The sequence below is a fragment of the Podarcis pityusensis genome (assembly GCF_964106645.2).
Source record: "Podarcis pityusensis genome assembly, chromosome: 3".
Lineage (NCBI taxonomy): Eukaryota > Metazoa > Chordata > Lepidosauria > Squamata > Lacertidae > Podarcis > Podarcis pityusensis.
Window position 1 is genome coordinate 107,232,601 of NC_138026.1, and position 18,147 is coordinate 107,250,747.

Consider the following 18,147-nt stretch of genomic DNA (forward strand, 5'->3'; position numbering starts at 1 on the left):
TTAAGAAAGACATGGAGAAATGGAACTGAGTTAACCTCGCAAAGTTAGGAAGAATCTTTGCAATTAAAATGAATGTGTCATCAAAAATGATCTTCCTATTTCAACCCCTGCCTGTGATCAGAAATACCAACTGCTTTAAACAATGGAAAAAAGATATAACACATTTTGTCTGGCAAGAGAAAAAAACCTAGGGTTAAATACAAAATTTTAATTGGCACAAAGAATAGAGGGGGGTTTGCCCTGCTGGACCTAAAAATGTATTATGAGGCAGCCTGTCTGGGCCGGATGAAGGAGTAGATGGATTTGAAAGATGCGGGTATCTTGGACTTAAAATGATTTGATCTAGTGTATGGGTGGCAATGTTATCTGTATTATGATAAAGCTGAAGTTCACAAGGGATTCTCTAACATGATCAGAAAGAGTATGTATCGTGTCTGAGTAAGGCATAAGGATCTCCTAGAAGTAAGACTCCATGCTGGATATCCCCAATGGAGGCAGTTGCTGTAAAAAAACTAAATATGGAAAAAGAACTGGGGAATATACAGAGATCTTCTTGAATTTAAAGAGGGTTCTATAAGATTGGAAAAAGGAAGAAATAGCAAGAACGGTCACAGGCTGGTTTTAATATTTTCAAATAAACGAGATTTTTAAGAAAGACAGGTTTGGGGGCTGCTTGCTATCATTGGTAGGACAACCAATGGTTGGGTCACAACTGGGGTCTCCATCATGACAAAACCCACCTTCCAGCAGAGAGACACCAACATGCCATTTTAACCACCTTTCTTTCTGCCATCAACATTAAGGAGAGGGCAGAAGTTTGCTATTAACCTTTCATTTAAAAATCAACTCAATTTCAGCAATAAGAATTCAGTGTGCTGCTAGCAAGTGAGACACCAACTGGCTTCAGATTGTGAGAAAGGCCTTAAAACCACCAGAACACCGCCAAAATAACCCAGTATGGTACAGACTATGAAGAACAGAAATGCTGAGTTTCAGAAGATAAATCTCAATGCCTACTGGTAAACTTGGACAAAGCAAAATATTTTTTAAAAGACACCATTTGTTAGTTTCTATACATTTAAATAAAGCAAAGCAATTCCCCCAAATGTGCACGCACACACTGCAATATAAAAGTCACACTTGTTTCTGAGACTAGGTTCAGAATGCTTGCTGGAAAGGCAAAAAGCCTGCCTGAGGATGATGTGCTTTTCTCATAGAGACTGTAGAACATGATAGAGAATGGCAGGTTTGGCTTGCTGTGAAGTTTCCTCCTGGTCAGTGGGGGAGCGAAGCATTCAAGAAAGAGTTAACTCCTCCTGGAGGTAGAGTCAGTTTGTCATCCCTGATGACAAACACTGTAGAAATTCTGCCATGGAGGGAATGAACTGTCCCCAAAATATAGAAAACTAGGCAAATGTGGACAGAGGAGGAGAAAGGAGGTACCCCTGGCAGTCTGAAGAACATGACTATATTCTCATCATGAATCCCAGGGTGATTTTTGCATTCATTCCATTTCAGCTCAGGTATGTTGCCCAAGACTTGGATCTCAGCTGCCATGGCCTAGTCCTTTTCGGAACCACCATCCCCGACTTTAAGTGACACTTTTAGAAAGGTACACAATTTCAGAGTAGTGGTATGTTAAGCTACCAAAAACTAGCACCTGAGTTCCCTGCTGAAAGAGGTCAAGGCCTTTTGAAATGTATTTATGAAATATACACACACACATATGTATAGCTTTTACAGTAGTAGTCTTCCAGTAGTGCAGCTTCCAGTAGTCTCCGGTCCAAGGAACTGACCAGGTCCACACCTGCTTAGCTTCCACAATGCTGCCACATCACATCCTCCCAGACTCACTGCATCCCCAAGGCTCCCAAAGCCCTAATATTGCAGTTTGTGAAGTGAATCCATATAGTGAAGTATAGCTCCCAGAGCCCAGCTGGTTTCAGTGTTGTTGATTTTTCGAGCAAGCTAAAATGAAAAGTGGACAAAGATATTGGAAATGATTGTTTCTCTTGCCTGCGTCACACATTCGTCACTTGGCCCCTCTGTACTTCATGATTTGCAGCTGTATATGCAAGCCAACTCTATTAAAAATGTGTTTTGCCTCCGGTGATATGTAAGTTCTCCGAGTTTGTAGGAGCCATGATGGCTCATTCAGAAGTACAAGCTATCACTTGACATTTCAGTTAAATGATGAATATGCATGTGTGTACTAGCTCTCTAAATCAACACGGTCATGTAATCCAGTACACACCTAGCTTACATAATGGGAAAAGGGGAAAGTCAATTGAGTGTTCAAAATAAGTTCTGCATGTGTTAAAAATTAGTTTGCAAATAGCAGTGTGATTCGTAGTTTAAGAACTTGGTGTGCAGTTGGTTCTGGGCAAAACTCCCTCCTTCCTGCAGAGTCCTCAGTCTCTCTCTCTTCCACCACTCCCACCCCCAGCTCTTTGCGGTCTACTAACTGAAGCCCTTGTTGTCACAAGATGAAAAATATTTTTAAAAAGCAAAACCGAGATTTCAAGATTCTGCACAGGCAACTCTAAATGAGGAAATTTGCAAGTAGGGCTGTATTCAAAGTAGCACTACGTGAATGTTCCATCAACACAAGGATTTCTGCTTGCACAATGGAATTCTCCTGTTACCTTAATCTGTTCTAGGGGTTTCCCAGCCCTCTGCAGCAGATTTGGGGAGGGTGTGAGGCATGAGCAGGAGGAAAAGAAGAGGGGAGATTCTATTATGCAAGCAGAAATCCTTGCACTCACAAGACATGTTAGTTGAATACTGCCGTATGTGCCTCCCTTTTCAAAACCTGCAGAATTAATGCTTGTTTTGTGAGATAGCCTCTTCTCACATTTAGCTCTAAATACAGTGGCTAAGAATGATTACCTTAAGAACGTGGCTCTTTGGAAAGCCTAGTTCTTCCAAAAGCAAACTGACATATGTGAGATCCATGCAGAGAAAAGGATGCTCTCCTTCTTGATCTTCCATGGTTTTACACACTTTGGGGATAGAAACAGAAAAATGAGCTGTAAAAAGCAGATTGTATTTCCACAATACTTTTGCCACTTGAGGTGTACAGTTTTAGGACCCACCTTATTTTTCTGATGGTAAGTTTTTTTATACTGTTTTCAATACTGTGTTTTAATGTTGCAACCCACCCTGGAATCTTAGGTTGAAGGGTGGGTAATAAATAATAGCAACAATGATGTTTTCAGTGCTGGTCCTCAGGTGGGCTACAGTTTTAACTGTCAACCTTTTAATGATGCATTCCTTGTTCACACATAAGCAAGCAAATAGAAAGACGAAGTGGCTCACCATTCTTTGCAACAGCTTCAAATTCACCAACTGCTAGGGTCCCTCCTTTTTCATTATCTAAAGAGAAAAAAGGGGCTCTTCAGTTGTAGAGGAAGAGAAGGAAGAGTTGTGCTGGAACAATACCCAGCCTACAGGTAGTCTAAATGCATAATTTAAGCAGTAATTGCTCTGTGCATTTCAAACTGAACTTTTTAGCTTAGGGCTCAGTGAGGGAGGCAAACCCGTCTGGCTTTCAGACTGAACATAATTAAATGCTCCTCCATTCAGAAAAATGCACACAGAAAACTAGCATGCTGGGGGGGGGAGGGGCAAAGATGTACACTGGTATATAGTGAGGTCTTCCTTCCAAGATCTAGCCTTCTACATGGATGAACATTCCTTTCTTTGAGTCCTCAGTTGTAGTCCATTGTGGAACAGACGAGACTCAAGTTTATCATCAGTGAGATCCAGGCCCTTACTAGAGGCAGAATCTACATAGTTTGTCTTGTATTGAGACTGAATAAATTATGGTCTGCAGGTTGTGTTTGGTGCAGCGATAGCTTTTTTCCTCTCCCACCATGGCACAACTATCTAGCCAGAATGACCCCACATAAAAAGGAAAGAAAGAATGCATGCAAGCACAGGTTAAGAGGTTTTCTGTTCTCCTAATTAAATTGCTAGAGTGCACATCCAGGAAAGACGCAGTTCTGAAGAAGGCAGGTACTTCTCTTTACATCCCACCTCAAGAAGCCAGCTATGTCAACAGTACTGGTCACACTAATCCTGTCTCAATCTCTGCCAGCCATGTGGACCAGTTTTGGGGTGTGGAACAACATGAGTCAAAGCACCCTACATACCTTGACTGTGGGGATGGGAAGTACTGAGACAGAGCAGAGCTGCCTGGATGCATCACTGCTAATGCTCCTAAGAATGACGGGAAAAACAGCAGACTTTGGCCTCTGGAAGTGATGCCGCAAAATACACCTCTTAACAGTTTTGTGTTCAGTTGTAACAGTATGCTGGCAACAAAGAGGCTATGTTTACAGCCATCCCAGTTGTGCTAGAGAACCACATTATGCTCTTTCATTGTAATGTGATGCAATAAGGACTGCAGTGAACGGTGAAGAGCACAAAATATGAAGCATAAAGCAAGCCTTCCTGGGATCATTTTTGCATTCTCATTTTGTATTTTTCTGTTATGAACAGACCTGGGGTCTTTGGATGAAGGGTGGTATACAAATTTAAACTACTACTACTACTACTACTACTAATAATAATAATCTGTCACTGACAATGGGACTCCAGAGAGAGATCGAAGGAGGTCCCTGGTAAATTCAGGAAGTTTAATGCTTCTTGGGAGTCAGAAGCAGGAGGAAGTCAGTTTATATAAAGCTGACTTGTAGGAACAGAAAGAATGAGAAGTCTATTGAATTCAATCCTCTTCCACTATACTTGCTTTTAGAAAATTAGCTAGTAGGGTTAATGGTGACAAATTTCAGAACTGGTCTCGACTCTGTTGCAGCCCATAAGGTGTCCTGTAGTGCCATACACACTAAAAAATTGGTTGGGGCTTAAAATTTCATCATGGGCCAAAACCTATCTCAGAGATGCAAAAGTGTGTTATCTGCAATTGACGGCCAGGCTTAGATGGAGTATTTATTTCTGCATTTATATTCTACTTTTTTTCTCCAAGGAGCTCAAGGCTGTGTACACAGTTAATCCTCCTCATTTAATCTCCACAACAACCCTGTGAAGGTTAGGCTGAGAGGCAGTAAGTGGCCCAAGGTCACCCATGAGCTTCATGGCCAAGTGGGTTTTTGAACCCTGGTCTCCGGGGTCCTTGTCAAACACACTAACCACTATACCAGACTGGCTCTCATACAGTATAATAGCGCAGTATAGAAGAGTACAGTATAGGACAGGAGTATTATTACAAAGTGGAGTCAGCAATACAAAGTCTAAATGTGATCACCATTACTATGCAGTGTTGAATGAAAGCAAAAACCCAGTGGGAAAAGTAAAAGAGCCAGCTAAATCTGGGAGTGACTCAGTTCCAACTGCATTAAAATTTATAGAGAGTACATTAACACCTAACAAAGAATAGCTGCTTTCTGTAGCAAGCTAGTCACTCCCAATCTCTCTTCAGACCACTGTGTCATATCTACACATGAACTTTAGCTCAGCAATTTCATATGGGAGTTTGTCTCACTTTGGGAAGGGCCATAGCTCAGTGGCTCATTGTCTGCCTTGCAAGCAGAAAGTTCCAGGTTCAATTCCCACTGGCATCTCCAGGTAAGTCTGGAAAATACTCCTGCCTAAAATCCTGGAGGGTCGCTGCCAGCCAGTGTAGACAGTACTGAGCTAGATGGACCAAATGGTCTCTGTATAAGGCAGTTTCGCATGTCCCTAAATCTCAAACAAGAACACTACTGTCAATCACCTTTATATTACTAGTGAAATCAAAAGCAATTTTACCTATTAAGCCAGCATCCACTGCCAAATCGTAATAGTAGGAAAAGGCATAAAAATCCAAATCCTTTATTTCATCTGTCCTATGAACCTTCGTGCTGATCAGTTTTGCTATTTCATCAGAACATGATTCGAAGAGAGGTTTTCCTAAAAGCAGGGGGGAAACACCCTTAATAATTCAACTTTGGTGACGACATTCAAGTATGTGAGATTCGCCGAGTAAACAGTTTTAGAACATTGTTCAATTGTAAACAAGTGAAGTTATAAGGCAACAGTACATATCTAATATTACTTAACATAAGTACGAAATCCCAGTATAGAGCATTCTGATTAAATAAGGACCCAATATCTCGAAAGTGTAATCACTGGCAGGGGCACAGAATTCAGTAAATTCTCCCCTTCCACTTTCAAATTCTCTCCTTTCCCATGCCACTCTGGCGATTCCCGATTGAAGTTAATGGAGATACTGACGGGAAATGTGCATTACCAAATGAAGAGATGACCAGTTACTATACCTGCCTTCTGCCCTTTAATTTTGTATATTATCTTGGCATGCTCCCATTCACCCTGGGAACCAGGCGATAAGCAGGAACTTGTAAGATCTTCACCTTCCTTTACTGTAAAAGGGAAAGAAATGCACTGACACAAGGGGAAAGAGTTCATATGGAGATCTTGATCTTCCCCATCCACAAAGCATTTCCCTGTCCCTCTATTCAGCCACACAAATCTCAGAACATTTAAATCCTGTTCCTACAACTGCACAACCTTCATCCTTTACTTGAGAGGCAGCAGGAATCTTATCCTTTTCAGACAAAATGATCTAAATAGATATAATTTTAGCATCAATTTTCTAGCTATCAAGCAGACACAGAATAAAGAAAAACTGGCAAGATCCCTTATCTACAAAGATGGGTTGCTATTTGGTTAAGTTACCTATATAGCACAAAGCTCAGGTTAAACAGAAGCATCTAAAAATCTAAAATCCCCATCACTCAAGCTTAATGTGCAATACTTACAGGCTTGACCTTCAACTCCTCCTAAAATCGCCAGCCTTGCCGACATTAACCCAAGTCCCAAGTAACTGGGGAGGAGGTAAAACATGATCAAACTCAACACTCTTGGCACTGAGGCAGAGTTCATTTTTATTGTTACATGGTATCCGCTAAGGGTCGTCTCTAAATACAGTGGTACCTCGGGTTACATACGCTTCAGGTTACATACGCTTCAGGTTACAGACTTCGCTAACCCAGAAATAGTACCTCTGGTTAAGAACTTTGCTTCAGGATGAGAACAGAAATTGCGCGGCAGCGGTGGCGGCGGCGCAGCAGCGGGAGGCCACATTAGCTAAAGTGGCGCTTTAGGTTAAGAACAGTTTCAGCTTAAGAACGGACCTCTGGAACGAATTAAGTACGTAACCTGAGGTACCACTGTAAATAATACACACACAGAAACAGAATCTGCTATTGGCAGCTATTAAGTTGGCAATTAGGTTGGCAGCTATTAGGGTTTTAAACTGTCAGAAAATATGAACAATTGATTTTTGCGCCAGAGATAGAAACTATGTTTTATATGAAAAAAAGTGATCTCTTAGGATATACCAGGGTAAAGTGTGCAAAAAACGCATGTATTAGTGAAAGTATTGTACAAAACCAGAAATATTAGGGATTATCACTTTGTATAAATGTGTGTATTAGGCAAATTTTTAAAAAGTAGTATAAACACTGACAACTGGGAAACACTGGCCTGCAAGTGCTTCAATTGGAGAACAGCCTTTACCAAAGGCGTCATGGACTTTGAAGATACTCAAACTCAGGATCTAAGGGAGAAATGTGCTAAAAGGAAGGCATGTTTGGCAAACCCTTGCCATGAACAACTCCCACCTGGAAACCCATGTCCCCACTGTGGAAGGACGCGTGGGTCCAGAATTGGCCTCCACAGTCACTTACGGACTCACTGTTAAGACAGTGTTCATGGAAGACAATCTTACTCAGCTACGCGTGATCGCCAAAGAAGATAATAGGAGAAATTCACAACTGAAATGCAGGTGAATTTTCACAAGGACCTTTAAAAATGGGGAAATGTGTTGAATGGAATTTTAGATTGGAAAAATGAGAAACTAAAATGGATAGAATTGCCCATTCCTACTCACAACTAACCTGTGTGAATACAGCTGGTATGTGGTGTTAAACATCTGAAATGAAGTGATGCGACCAGCAGGGGAGCTCTCCAGGGCGGTCTATAAAGAGAAAGAAATTGAACACTCCATGAATGCTCCATACAAAGCAAAGCAGAATAATAAACTCAATGATTTCAGGAGTGTTGAACAAGAGTGTTCTGAAGGGTTTAGAACTTTATGGTCTTTATGTAGCCAGGCATCGTAAATACCATAAAAAAAAAATAAGCTGGAAAACTTGGCTTTGAGCATCCTATCAGGTTGAATGTAGAAAAAAGAATGTGCAGGTTATTGTGTGTGTTTGGAAACCTGATGAAATACCAACCCCTTTTAATGGCACTTTCCATTTCAAATAAATGACAAAGTGTGGCACATACATGTTTAGAACTGGTAGTAGATCTGAAATATCTGAAAGTTTATTACATCTCTCTCTCACCTTTCCTTTAAGGAGCTCATATATTATTGTTGTTTTTAATTAATTAATTTATATCTTTCCGTTTTCCCATGACAGGGACTCAGGGGAAGTTCCATCCCTTTCCCCATTTTACCCTCACAACCACCCTATGAGGTAGGTCAGTTTAGGAATATCATAGAATCATAGAGTTGGAAGAGACCACAAGGGCCATCGAGTCCAACCCCCTGCCAAGCAGGAAACACCATCAGAGCACTTATGATAAAGTATGACTGTTTCTTGTGGAGCTGGTGGTGCTCACGCCCATATGTTTTACACAGCAGCCACATGACACCCTCCTCAACAAAATGATGTTCTACGTTTCCTCCCCCAAACAACAACAATAACACAGAAACAGTAAGTCCAGATGAAGTGGTGGGTGGCAGGGATAAGGGGTGGCGTTTTGATGAGGGCATTGCGTGAACTCTGTGGAAAAACTTGCATGGATAAATAGCACCGAACAGTCCATATCACAAAGTTACTGAATCATACTAGGGTAAAAGTTCGTATGTTCAGCTCTATAGCCTTAAAGCCCAGGGCAAAGTGTTGCCTTGAGGGGGAAAAAGCCGGAATGAAAGGTCAACCTGCTTCTTCTCAAGCACAAAGTTCTGAATATACACTCCAAGCAATATGTTTGACACTCAAAAATCAAACTGGAAGCAGAGCAAAGGGAAAAAAGCAACACATCAATTGGTCGTTCATTACAACTGACATGACTAAGGGGACCCGTGTTCTTGTTACCTTAGTGCTTGGGCGAAATGTGATCTGAATTGAGCCACCTCCTAAATCCAGCATTCCTACACACCTCTTTCTTGGAGTATTCAAGCTATCTGAAATGTATTATTTAAAAAAACAAAGTTAATAGCGTGTTTAGTCATTATACCTCAGGCAAAGCATCTGCATGGAATTATGCTCTATGAACAAAATGTGAGATCCTATTAAATAATTTCTTTTAAAAAAACAACCCTAACCACACCTACTCAGAAGTAGATAAGGGTTACTGTCTATGAATTTTAAATGGGCATCTTTTAAAAATACATTTGCAAATATTACTTTTTTCAACAACTCAAAATAACTAGCTGCTGAGTGAGCAATGTGTTATGTGCCACCCTGCTCTGAAACACTGCTAAATATTTGTACTTATGGTGCAAATGCAAGAAGTGTATTTTTTGTATTACAAGGTCATAACATACAGTTGTTTTATTTAGCTCTATTGCCAACATATTAGTTTATAAATGCAGATAGGGTTTGAAAGCAGACCGTCTTCAGGAAGTTACAATCATATTTGAACTTTTCTGGGAGTAAGCCGCATTGAACACAGCTGTACTTCCAAGTAAAAATGCATGAAATTACACTGAGAATCTTGTAGTTTTACAGAACAAACTAAGGGTCACAGCATGGCATATATTGCCACAAAATTGCTGCCCTGGACTCCTTTGGAAGGAAGGGCAGAATATATATTTGATACATAAATAATTATAAAACATAAGGCTCATCATTAACAGATCACAATTTACTTCTATAGATACCTGTTAAGAAGTTGACAGTGATCCATGCTGAAATACCTGGTTTAAAAAAATTGAAATTATGTGAATAGACACAAAGTGGTTTTCCACTTCTAGTAATCAATATACATAATACATGAATGCATAAACAGGACATGTTTGCTCAGTTAGGGTCTCTCCAAACTGAACAAATGAGCAAGAGAATGGCAGAGGAGATTCATTAGTGTAAGCAAATGGAAGTGATGCATGCTGCAACAAATAGCTTATCTTCAGGGGAGAATGCATCCTATTATGCAGCCAAAATTGCAGCACTTGCCCACACGTGGGAGGAATTGGCAGATTCGGGTGGACCCTGAGGTTTAAAAAAGTACAAGTCTTAAGAAAAAAACCTAAGGAGGACCTCTCAAAACAGACCTGTAAGAACTCAGTGGCAGGGAGTGCTGTCTGGCTGAATGGAAAAAAACTGACAACAAAGCTGGAGGAGGAATGGAAATTGCCTTGCCTTTGCTGGTCTTCGATTGCAAGTTCACTGAGACATGGACTTGCTTATTTGTTTGTTTTGCTCTGTACTTGCCACATGGAGATACAGTGCTGTGTAACTATTTAGCAACAACAACAACTTCCCTGAGTTTCACAGAGGTTTATTGCCGAATTAAAAGTAATTTTATGAAACCGCTGAAAAGAAAATTTGCTTAATTGCGGACAAAAGCAAGATCCCTACCTTCATCTGTTCCATCCATTACAGAGACACAGTCATTCCTTACAAGGAATGGAGATTCTTGAAAGATGTCCTTTACCTAAATTTGAAATAAGACTAATTTTTTTAGTGTTTTAAAAAAGCATCCTTCCACACCCACAAAAAAACACGTACAGCATTTATAAACCATTTCCTGGTAGCAGTCCAGATGAAGATCACATTCTTATGGAGAAGTGGAGATTAACCATGCAAAACTGCTATGATAGGGTTTGGAAGCTTGCATTTGTAGACAAAATAACACAGCATTTGCAGAGTAGTTAGGAGGGTGTTACCTTAGAATTTTTAGTATGATGACTCCCTTCATTTCTTTCATGAGTTCCTCACCAGAAAACATAGACTAGCTTCTGTTCACTTTTATTTTTGGTGAGCTATGTTATCCTGGATTTTATCTTGATACTCTGGATTTTCTTCATTTAGCTGTCATGTCACAGACTCCCCCCTCCAAGGTTTAAAGAAGGTTGTTGCCAACTTTGCAAGTCTGCTGTTGTAATCCATCCTGCATGTTTGGCATTTATAGATATACCCTTTCCAAAGTGCATAATGAGGAAACACAGTTCATCTATGTATTTTATATTTCAGTCTCCAGAATGTTAACTGCACCCTGTCAGATAACAACTCATTTATGATGCAGCCATTCTTTGAGACTGTGCTGTTCACTTTTATGCCTCAAAGTTTATTAGCTAGTGGACAGAAGAATGGATGTTGGATTATTTTGGCAAGACCGATAGCATAGTGTATATAATATGTGCAGCTAACTTAGTTACAAAAAAACAGCAGAAGCAAAGTACCTTATCCAGCAATTTCTGTGCCTTTTCTTTTGGCAGCAGTCTTAAGCCGGCTGTTGCTTTAAGGACCAAAGGAGTGGACTTCCACAATTCCAGAGGAACATCTTCTTTAGCAACTGTCAGTAGTTCATTTATTCCTTGAGCACTCTGGAGAGATAGATAGATAGATAAATAAATAAATAAATGTGCTTCTATTTTAGCACTTAAAAAATGAAGACTTTGGTAGAGATACGCACACACTAGTATTCATGTTTTGCTCATCACTTCCCATTTTCCAGTTCGAGATACATGAATATCTTTTTTGCCACCACCATTCTGAGATCCTGCGTCAGTCTTTAGCCAAAATAAAGCAAGGGTGCAGAGCCTCTGGCCTGAGGGCTAAAGGTGCAGGGAAGTTATAGACACGTCAATCTGTGTTAAGTACTTTGGTTCCAGCTGTTTGACATGAGTAGTCCTGAGTGCCAAGGTCAGACTCCGTTCTTACCGCTCAGCAGTGACATTTTGAAGCTAAAAGAACCTCTAACTTATAACTTGGTCCTTTAGCACAACATCACAACAGCCTTCACAGTGGAACTTCACAATGTTCTACAAACTGGTAGGACATGCCTTTCAAAGCTGCAAATCCACAAGATTGGGCATCTTGTTGAAGTACCAAGTGTACTGCTATTTAACAGAATGTACGCACAGTATTTCTGTAACCTAGTGACTGGAAAAGTGTCAACTGCATAGTGCCACTGCCTATATGTTTACACAGTAAGTGTCTGTGTGCTCAGTGGTGCTTACTCCCAGGAAAGTATGGATAGGATTGTAACATAAATTGCTGAATTTTCACATTACAGAAAGTGAGAATCACAGACATATTCTCTTGACGAGTAAAGTTCAAATTACCTTATCAACACTGTCAGCATATGCAGAAAGTCCTGGCGTTAGTGCTCTGAATGTGGTATGGATTAATTTAGGAATTTCTGTTAAAGAAGTACAATAGAATTGAGTTAATCTACAATTTAAAAAATTTATACACTGAAGGCCAAGATAACGCCACTGTCCAGGGATTAACATGAAACCCTGCTACACAATATGGTTAACATTAACGGCTCATATGAACACTGTAATTAGGCTGCATCATCTGAAGGCAATGTTCAAATTCAGCCTTTGAATTAGATCTCAGCTAAGCTCCTCCATCCCCACAGATATCAGTGGCTCCAGGTTAGGTGTATAGAATAAAAATTAAGATAAAGAACTAGCTATTGGCTATGTTTCACTAGCAACACATCCCTTTCATCCTGAAGTAATGAAGCCTTGCAAACTATGTTGCCATAATACAGATAACACAACAGAACTGGTCTGAGGACCTATGTCTTCACACCTAAAATCTGCATAGCACTTACAGAGCCTCTTGTGCCTACTCACACATTTTATCTTAAGACTCTTACAAAATGCAGGCTCCTGGCTTTATCAGCAACCATTTGTTCTCCCTCCTTGCCCCCACTTTATCTAGCCTGATGAAGAACTGTTGAGAACTCAAAAACTTGCATGCTGTCCTGCCACATTTCAGTTGCTCTAATAAAGGTACTGTCCCAATACAAATTTTGCAGCTTAACTGAAACATGTTACCCTACCTTTTGGCTTTTGTGTGAATTTGAATATGTGTATTCGAGTCCCAGTGCTTCCAGCATCAAACATGATTCCATAAAGAACTTCCTGATCTGTTCTTGACGTTTCACTTTTGAGCTGGCTTTCCAAATCATTGACAGCAGCTTTTGTTTTAAAGTCCAAATGCCATTTTACATATACCACATAAATAGCAGCACATGTAAAAACTGCGAAAGTGTAGAATGGTTTTGGTATCTTCATAGCGTCCATTAATCTTTCTTGATTCACTTAAAACTGGAGTTACGCATGATGCCTCTGCATTGAAAAACAAATAATTATACACTAAAGTAACACCAACGTAAACTTAACAGACAAATACTGAGAAAGCTGATGTATGATGTGGCGAGTTCCATCCACTGCTCTTTTTCAATATTTACTCAAAAATATCTATCAAACTGAAACTGCTGGAAGTTCCTGCTCGCTAAGAAAAAGTTACCAGAACCTATTTGTTAAATGCAAAGTATCCTGAAAGACTGCTTAACCTGAAAATATGTGGGAATCATCCATCCTATAGTCTTGATACAGCACAAAATTTTGATATTTTCCTTGTGTCTTTAGTCTTGAAGAATCATTTGCCATATTAAAAAGTTACAGGTGTGACATAAAGATGCCCACTGATTAAAAAGTGCCTTAATATTTAGAATTATGAAGATATCCCTAAAGATAGACCATTTAATTTTTTAATACTACGAAGACTGGTCTTCAAAAACTTGTTTATACTATAGAATTACACAAAATACTGATGAAAGAACAAGGTCATATTTTGCAATTAGACCAATATTATTAGACCGATAATTAATTTATTAGAAGGGAAAAGGACAATTAAGATCTACACAGAAATGTCACCTATATTTAACTGTAAGAACTCTAGGGCTAGGAACCTGTGAGCTAACTGAAAATGGAAATGCCTGAAACCTTATTTTTAAAAATAATACACTAAAAGTTTTCAACACATTGGCTTGAAAGTGAGGGGGTGCAAGAGAACATGGTAGAATACCAATATGAACACAAGTGTATGTGGTTAAGGTAATGAAGCTAGCTTATTAAGACAGGTTATTACAAGTCTTTGAAAAGTCTTCCGTACTGGCCAAACAGTATGTTAAAGTTTTTTTTTTTAAATTAATTATCAAAGCATCTTAAAAAATGATGTGGATACAAAGTTATACTGGCCCAACACTCTGGGCTAGATTCAACTAACCTGTTGTGCTGCTAGTGGAAGCCAGCACAAAGACTCCCGCTAATGCAAAGGGACTTCCCCACCCACCCACTCCTTCTGTGCCAAATATGCTCCAAAATGTCAGAAAAAACCCCAGCATGGTGGGGGGGAGGAAATGGGAGAGTGCTCCATCCAGCAAGCAGAAACACTTTTGCTGACAGAACAAGTGTATTAGTACAAACTTGAAATCCACCCTTTGAATTTATGCCCTTTTGAGGGGTCACTACAACTTGAAACACTTCTCCTGCATCAACAATTAACCAACCACATTCAGAATAAAGGTTTCACAATCTGCTGCTTAACTTGGGTAAGGTTTCAGTTAGAACATTGTGGGTATATTATGAGGGTCATTTCCTTCAGGTTTACAAGTTCCTTCCTCTGTTTACATAAGGACTGTTTATCTTTATACTTGTTCTGCACCTTGAAAGGAACCTGTGTGTTTTGCCTAAGGACGTTGTGTATTCTGGTACAGTTCATCTCCAAGAACACAGGCCTTTTCATGAAAGAGCAAAACATGGCTACTAAATTTAGATTTTTAGCCTGCGCCATTTGAGGAGCCCAATTCAGAAATAAAGGGAGGGCAACCCTCCTCCCCACCCAAACAGAGCAATTCAATTCTCTTTGAGAACTAGTTGTAAAACTAATTGTCAGGTGTGGTGTAAATTGTTTACTCAAGGCTATGGCAAAGTCAATTTAACAAGGTCCGGGAAAGAAACTGGAAAATATGATTAAAAGTAATGTTTAACAGTCTATTAAGGTGACTTGAAGATTGTAGGGCCCCAAGAATTAAATCCTTGTCTGAAATGAAATCTGTGCTCTTGCCTTACAGAGGAATTAAAATAACCATCAACAGCATGGACATGCAAATATGGAAGTTGCACATGCATACTTGCATCAAAGCTCTAGGTCAGACTTTATTTAAGTTACCACTGAACTGCTGCTTGCATTTTCTGCACCTGCAATTGGAATGCAAAACCTATGATGCCTAAGATGCACGTTCTGTTGAAAAATGCTTCTCTTCTGCTCTCTGTGCTGCATTAACCAGCACACTGCAGACTGGAAAGCATTCTTAGCATGTAAAAATCCTGTCAAGTTAGAATGGAACAAAATTAACAATTTAACTAATTATTTTAATTTAATATCAATTAAAAACAGACGGTTTAAAATTAAAGTTGAATTCAAGCATGCTAAATCTGATTTCTTAAAAACTGAATTTAACAGCCCACTATTAAGTACCAATGGTCAGGGGCCCCTTTACCTTTACCTTATTAAGTACCAAGTAAAACATAAGTCTTTCACTGCAAATGAATAACCAAGGAGAAAACACGTTTTTGAGGCCAATATGCTAAATTAGCATAGAGTCAAGGGTTATCTAGTCCAGCATCCTGTTCTCACAGCAGCCAACCAGGTGCCTGTGGGAAATCTACAAGCCACTGATATTCAGAAGCATTACTACCGTACCTCTAACCATAGAGGCAGAATACAGCCACCATAGCTAGTAGCCATTGATAGCCTCCTCCTCCTCCATGAATTTGTCTAATTCTCTTTTAAAGCCATCCGAGTTGGTGGCAAACACGACATCCTGAGGGAGGGAATTCTGTAATTTAGCAACACACGGCGTGAGGTACTTTCTTTTCTCTGTCCACGCGAGTCCTGGTTTTTGGAGAGGCAGAGAAACCCACTTTCTTCATGATCTCCTTTCGCGCTGCCTCTTACTCGCCTTCTCTCTGAATTAACAAGCCGCAAACGCTGCGACCTTCCCTTTTGCTGCCTGCAAGAAACCTACCCACTGAAAGCCACCTGCAGCACGGGGTCACCGCCACATCTTGTGGCAGGGAGTTCCACAGTGGAGCAGCTTCCTAGCGACAAGCTGCACCTGCCAGCACATCCTCCTCATCCCACCGACCTACCCCGCCCTCCTTCACAGCCAGTTACTTTTTTAAAAAGGGGGCTCGGAAGGAGTCCTCTCTCCTCCTGAACCTTCCCCCCCCCCGCACCCTTAACCCCCCCCACCGAATTTAGCGCCCTCCGAGAGAGTATGCGACGCGGCTCCATGAGGACTAGCCTATTGCAAAGTACGTGCCGGCAGCTGTCGCCGGCTTTCTCTCAGCCTTCTCGCAAGACGCATTATGGGAGGGGCCGCTGCGCCCCGTCCGCCAGCCCGCACGGACTGGAAGCCCCTTCCCCGGCCTCGCCTCAGTCGGAGGAAGGGGGGGGAGACGCGCCCGACTCACCTCAAGCTGGCGGCTCAGCCTTTCGGAAGCCCCTTCGGCTCCCCGGCCGCTCTCGCTAACTGAGGCCTCCATTTCCCATCCTGCCCTCGCACTCGACGGTTGCCCGTTTGGCGCGAGGGGAGCTTAGTGGGCGGGGCAGGCCGAAGGGAGCCACGCATGCGCGCGCTTAAAACTACGTCGTGTCCTTCGCCTCCTCAGTCGGCTTTGGGGCTCAAGAGGGGGAGGTCCTGTCGTCTCACGCCTCCCGGTCCTATCGCGAGGTGACGGAGCTGCCTTCAGGGCAGGCAGGCGTCCGCCCGCCAACAGGCGAGAGTGCCTGTAGCATAGCTGTCAATTTACAGATTTGAAAATAAGGGACCAGCAGCCAAAATAAGGGACCTGCAGCCTCACCTGTTCCAGGCACTCCAGTCTTCCTGTCCTCCTGTAGTCTGGTCAAACTCATGCTGGTAGCTTCAAGAACATTGTCCAACCAACTTTGTAACCAGAGGTTCAACTGAATAGAATCTGAATCACATGCACCACAAGGCCTATGCAGCCTCAATTTAAGATGGCTCCCTGGCCTGGCTTTGCACTGCAAACTTTGCAGCAGCAGGTGCAACAAAATGGCGTCCAGCATTCAAAAAACCCCTCAGCTTGCATTAACTAGCCACACACACACAGCCTCCTCCTCTCCCATGAGATCTCCTTTCCTTTTCCCCCACCATGTGACCCCGCTCCAGACAGACCTTTTCACCGGCAAGGGTGAGTGGGCCGTCGATGACGTATCCATCCGATTCCGATCCGAGCACTCAGCACAGGTATGTTCAACTTCTGAGCCCCTCTGAGCCAAAGGCAGAAAGCCCAGCCAGCAGCCAAACGAAGCCTCAAGGAAAAGCACTGTCACCTCTCCGCTGGGAAGTGCTGAGCAAAGGCGAGTCCCCAGGCAACACAGCTGATTTGATCAGCACAAGGCATGAAAGCTCCACCCCCCAGTCATCCTTACTCCTTATTGGGTGAGCAACACAGCCAAGCAACACAGTTGGAGCTTCCCTCCTCCCTAGCCGGCAGGGAGGGAGGGAGAGGAGCTGCTTCCTTTGAAATTTAAGGGACATCATTTAAGGGACATCCATCAATAAGGGACAGCAGCAGGACATGGCACTGGAATAAGGGACTGTCCCTTCAAATAAGGGACACTTGACAGCTATGGCCTGTAGTGTAGTAGGATCTGGAAGTCACCCCATTGGGAGCGAACTTTTGGGTCTCACAGAACTCCTCCTCAGGCGCTGGAGGATGACACGAGGATATTGATTATTAAGTGGGGAGCGAAAAACACATTGTTGGAAATCGGTTCAGAATCGGCTAATCTTCCCCCCATCGAAAGGTCTGGCGCCTGCTTCCTTTGTTGTTGTTTAGTCGTTTAGTTGTGTCCGACTCTTCATGACCCCATGGACCAGAGCATGCCAGGCACTCCTGTCTTCCACTGCCCCCCGCAGTTTGGTTAAACTCATGCTGGTAGCTTCGAGAACACTGTCCAACCATCTTGTCCTCTGTCGTCCCCTTAAAAAGCAGAGACACCACCTTGCCAACAAAGGTACGTATAGTTAAAGCCATGGTTTTCCCAGTAGTGA

At 41.7% G+C, this 18,147-nt stretch overlaps 1 protein-coding gene across 2 annotated transcripts; it reads right to left on the reverse strand.

Moving 5' to 3' along the window:
* Window positions 1–1,673: 1,673 nt before the first annotated feature.
* On the reverse strand, window positions 1,674–16,699 carry ENTPD6 (ectonucleoside triphosphate diphosphohydrolase 6). Of its 2 annotated transcripts, none has more exons than XM_081001098.1 (14): window positions 16,541–16,699; window positions 13,057–13,345; window positions 12,326–12,402; window positions 11,441–11,584; window positions 10,617–10,692; window positions 9,920–9,955; window positions 9,132–9,220; window positions 7,923–8,002; window positions 6,783–6,847; window positions 6,282–6,383; window positions 5,773–5,913; window positions 3,319–3,375; window positions 2,890–3,002; window positions 1,674–1,968 (listed from the first exon to the last, which is right to left on the reverse strand). In XM_081001098.1, the coding sequence occupies exons 2-14, from the start codon at window positions 13,298–13,300 to the stop codon at window positions 1,879–1,881; spliced, it is 1,314 nt and encodes a 437-aa protein (XP_080857224.1). In that variant the 5' UTR covers window positions 13,301–13,345; window positions 16,541–16,699; the 3' UTR covers window positions 1,674–1,878. The 2 variants fall into 2 exon arrangements, 1 of the variants encoding a protein (XP_080857224.1); XR_013984778.1 differs by lacking the exon at window positions 1,674–1,968 and adding an exon at window positions 4,155–4,221 and having other exon boundaries at window positions 2,921–3,002.
* Between the last annotated feature and the right edge of the window lie 1,448 nt (window positions 16,700–18,147).

Coding starts and splice junctions, on each gene's coding strand:
- ENTPD6 (XM_081001098.1), bottom strand. CDS start 13,300: ATGGACGCTATGAAGATACCAAAACCATTCTACACTTTCGCAGTTTTT. Junction 9,956..10,616: donor AATGGATGGAACAGATGAAG/GTAGGGATCTTG, acceptor TTTTTAAACCAG/GTATTTCAGCATGGATCACT. Junction 3,003..3,318: donor TGAAGCTGTTGCAAAGAATG/GTGAGCCACTTC, acceptor CTATCCCCAAAG/TGTGTAAAACCATGGAAGAT.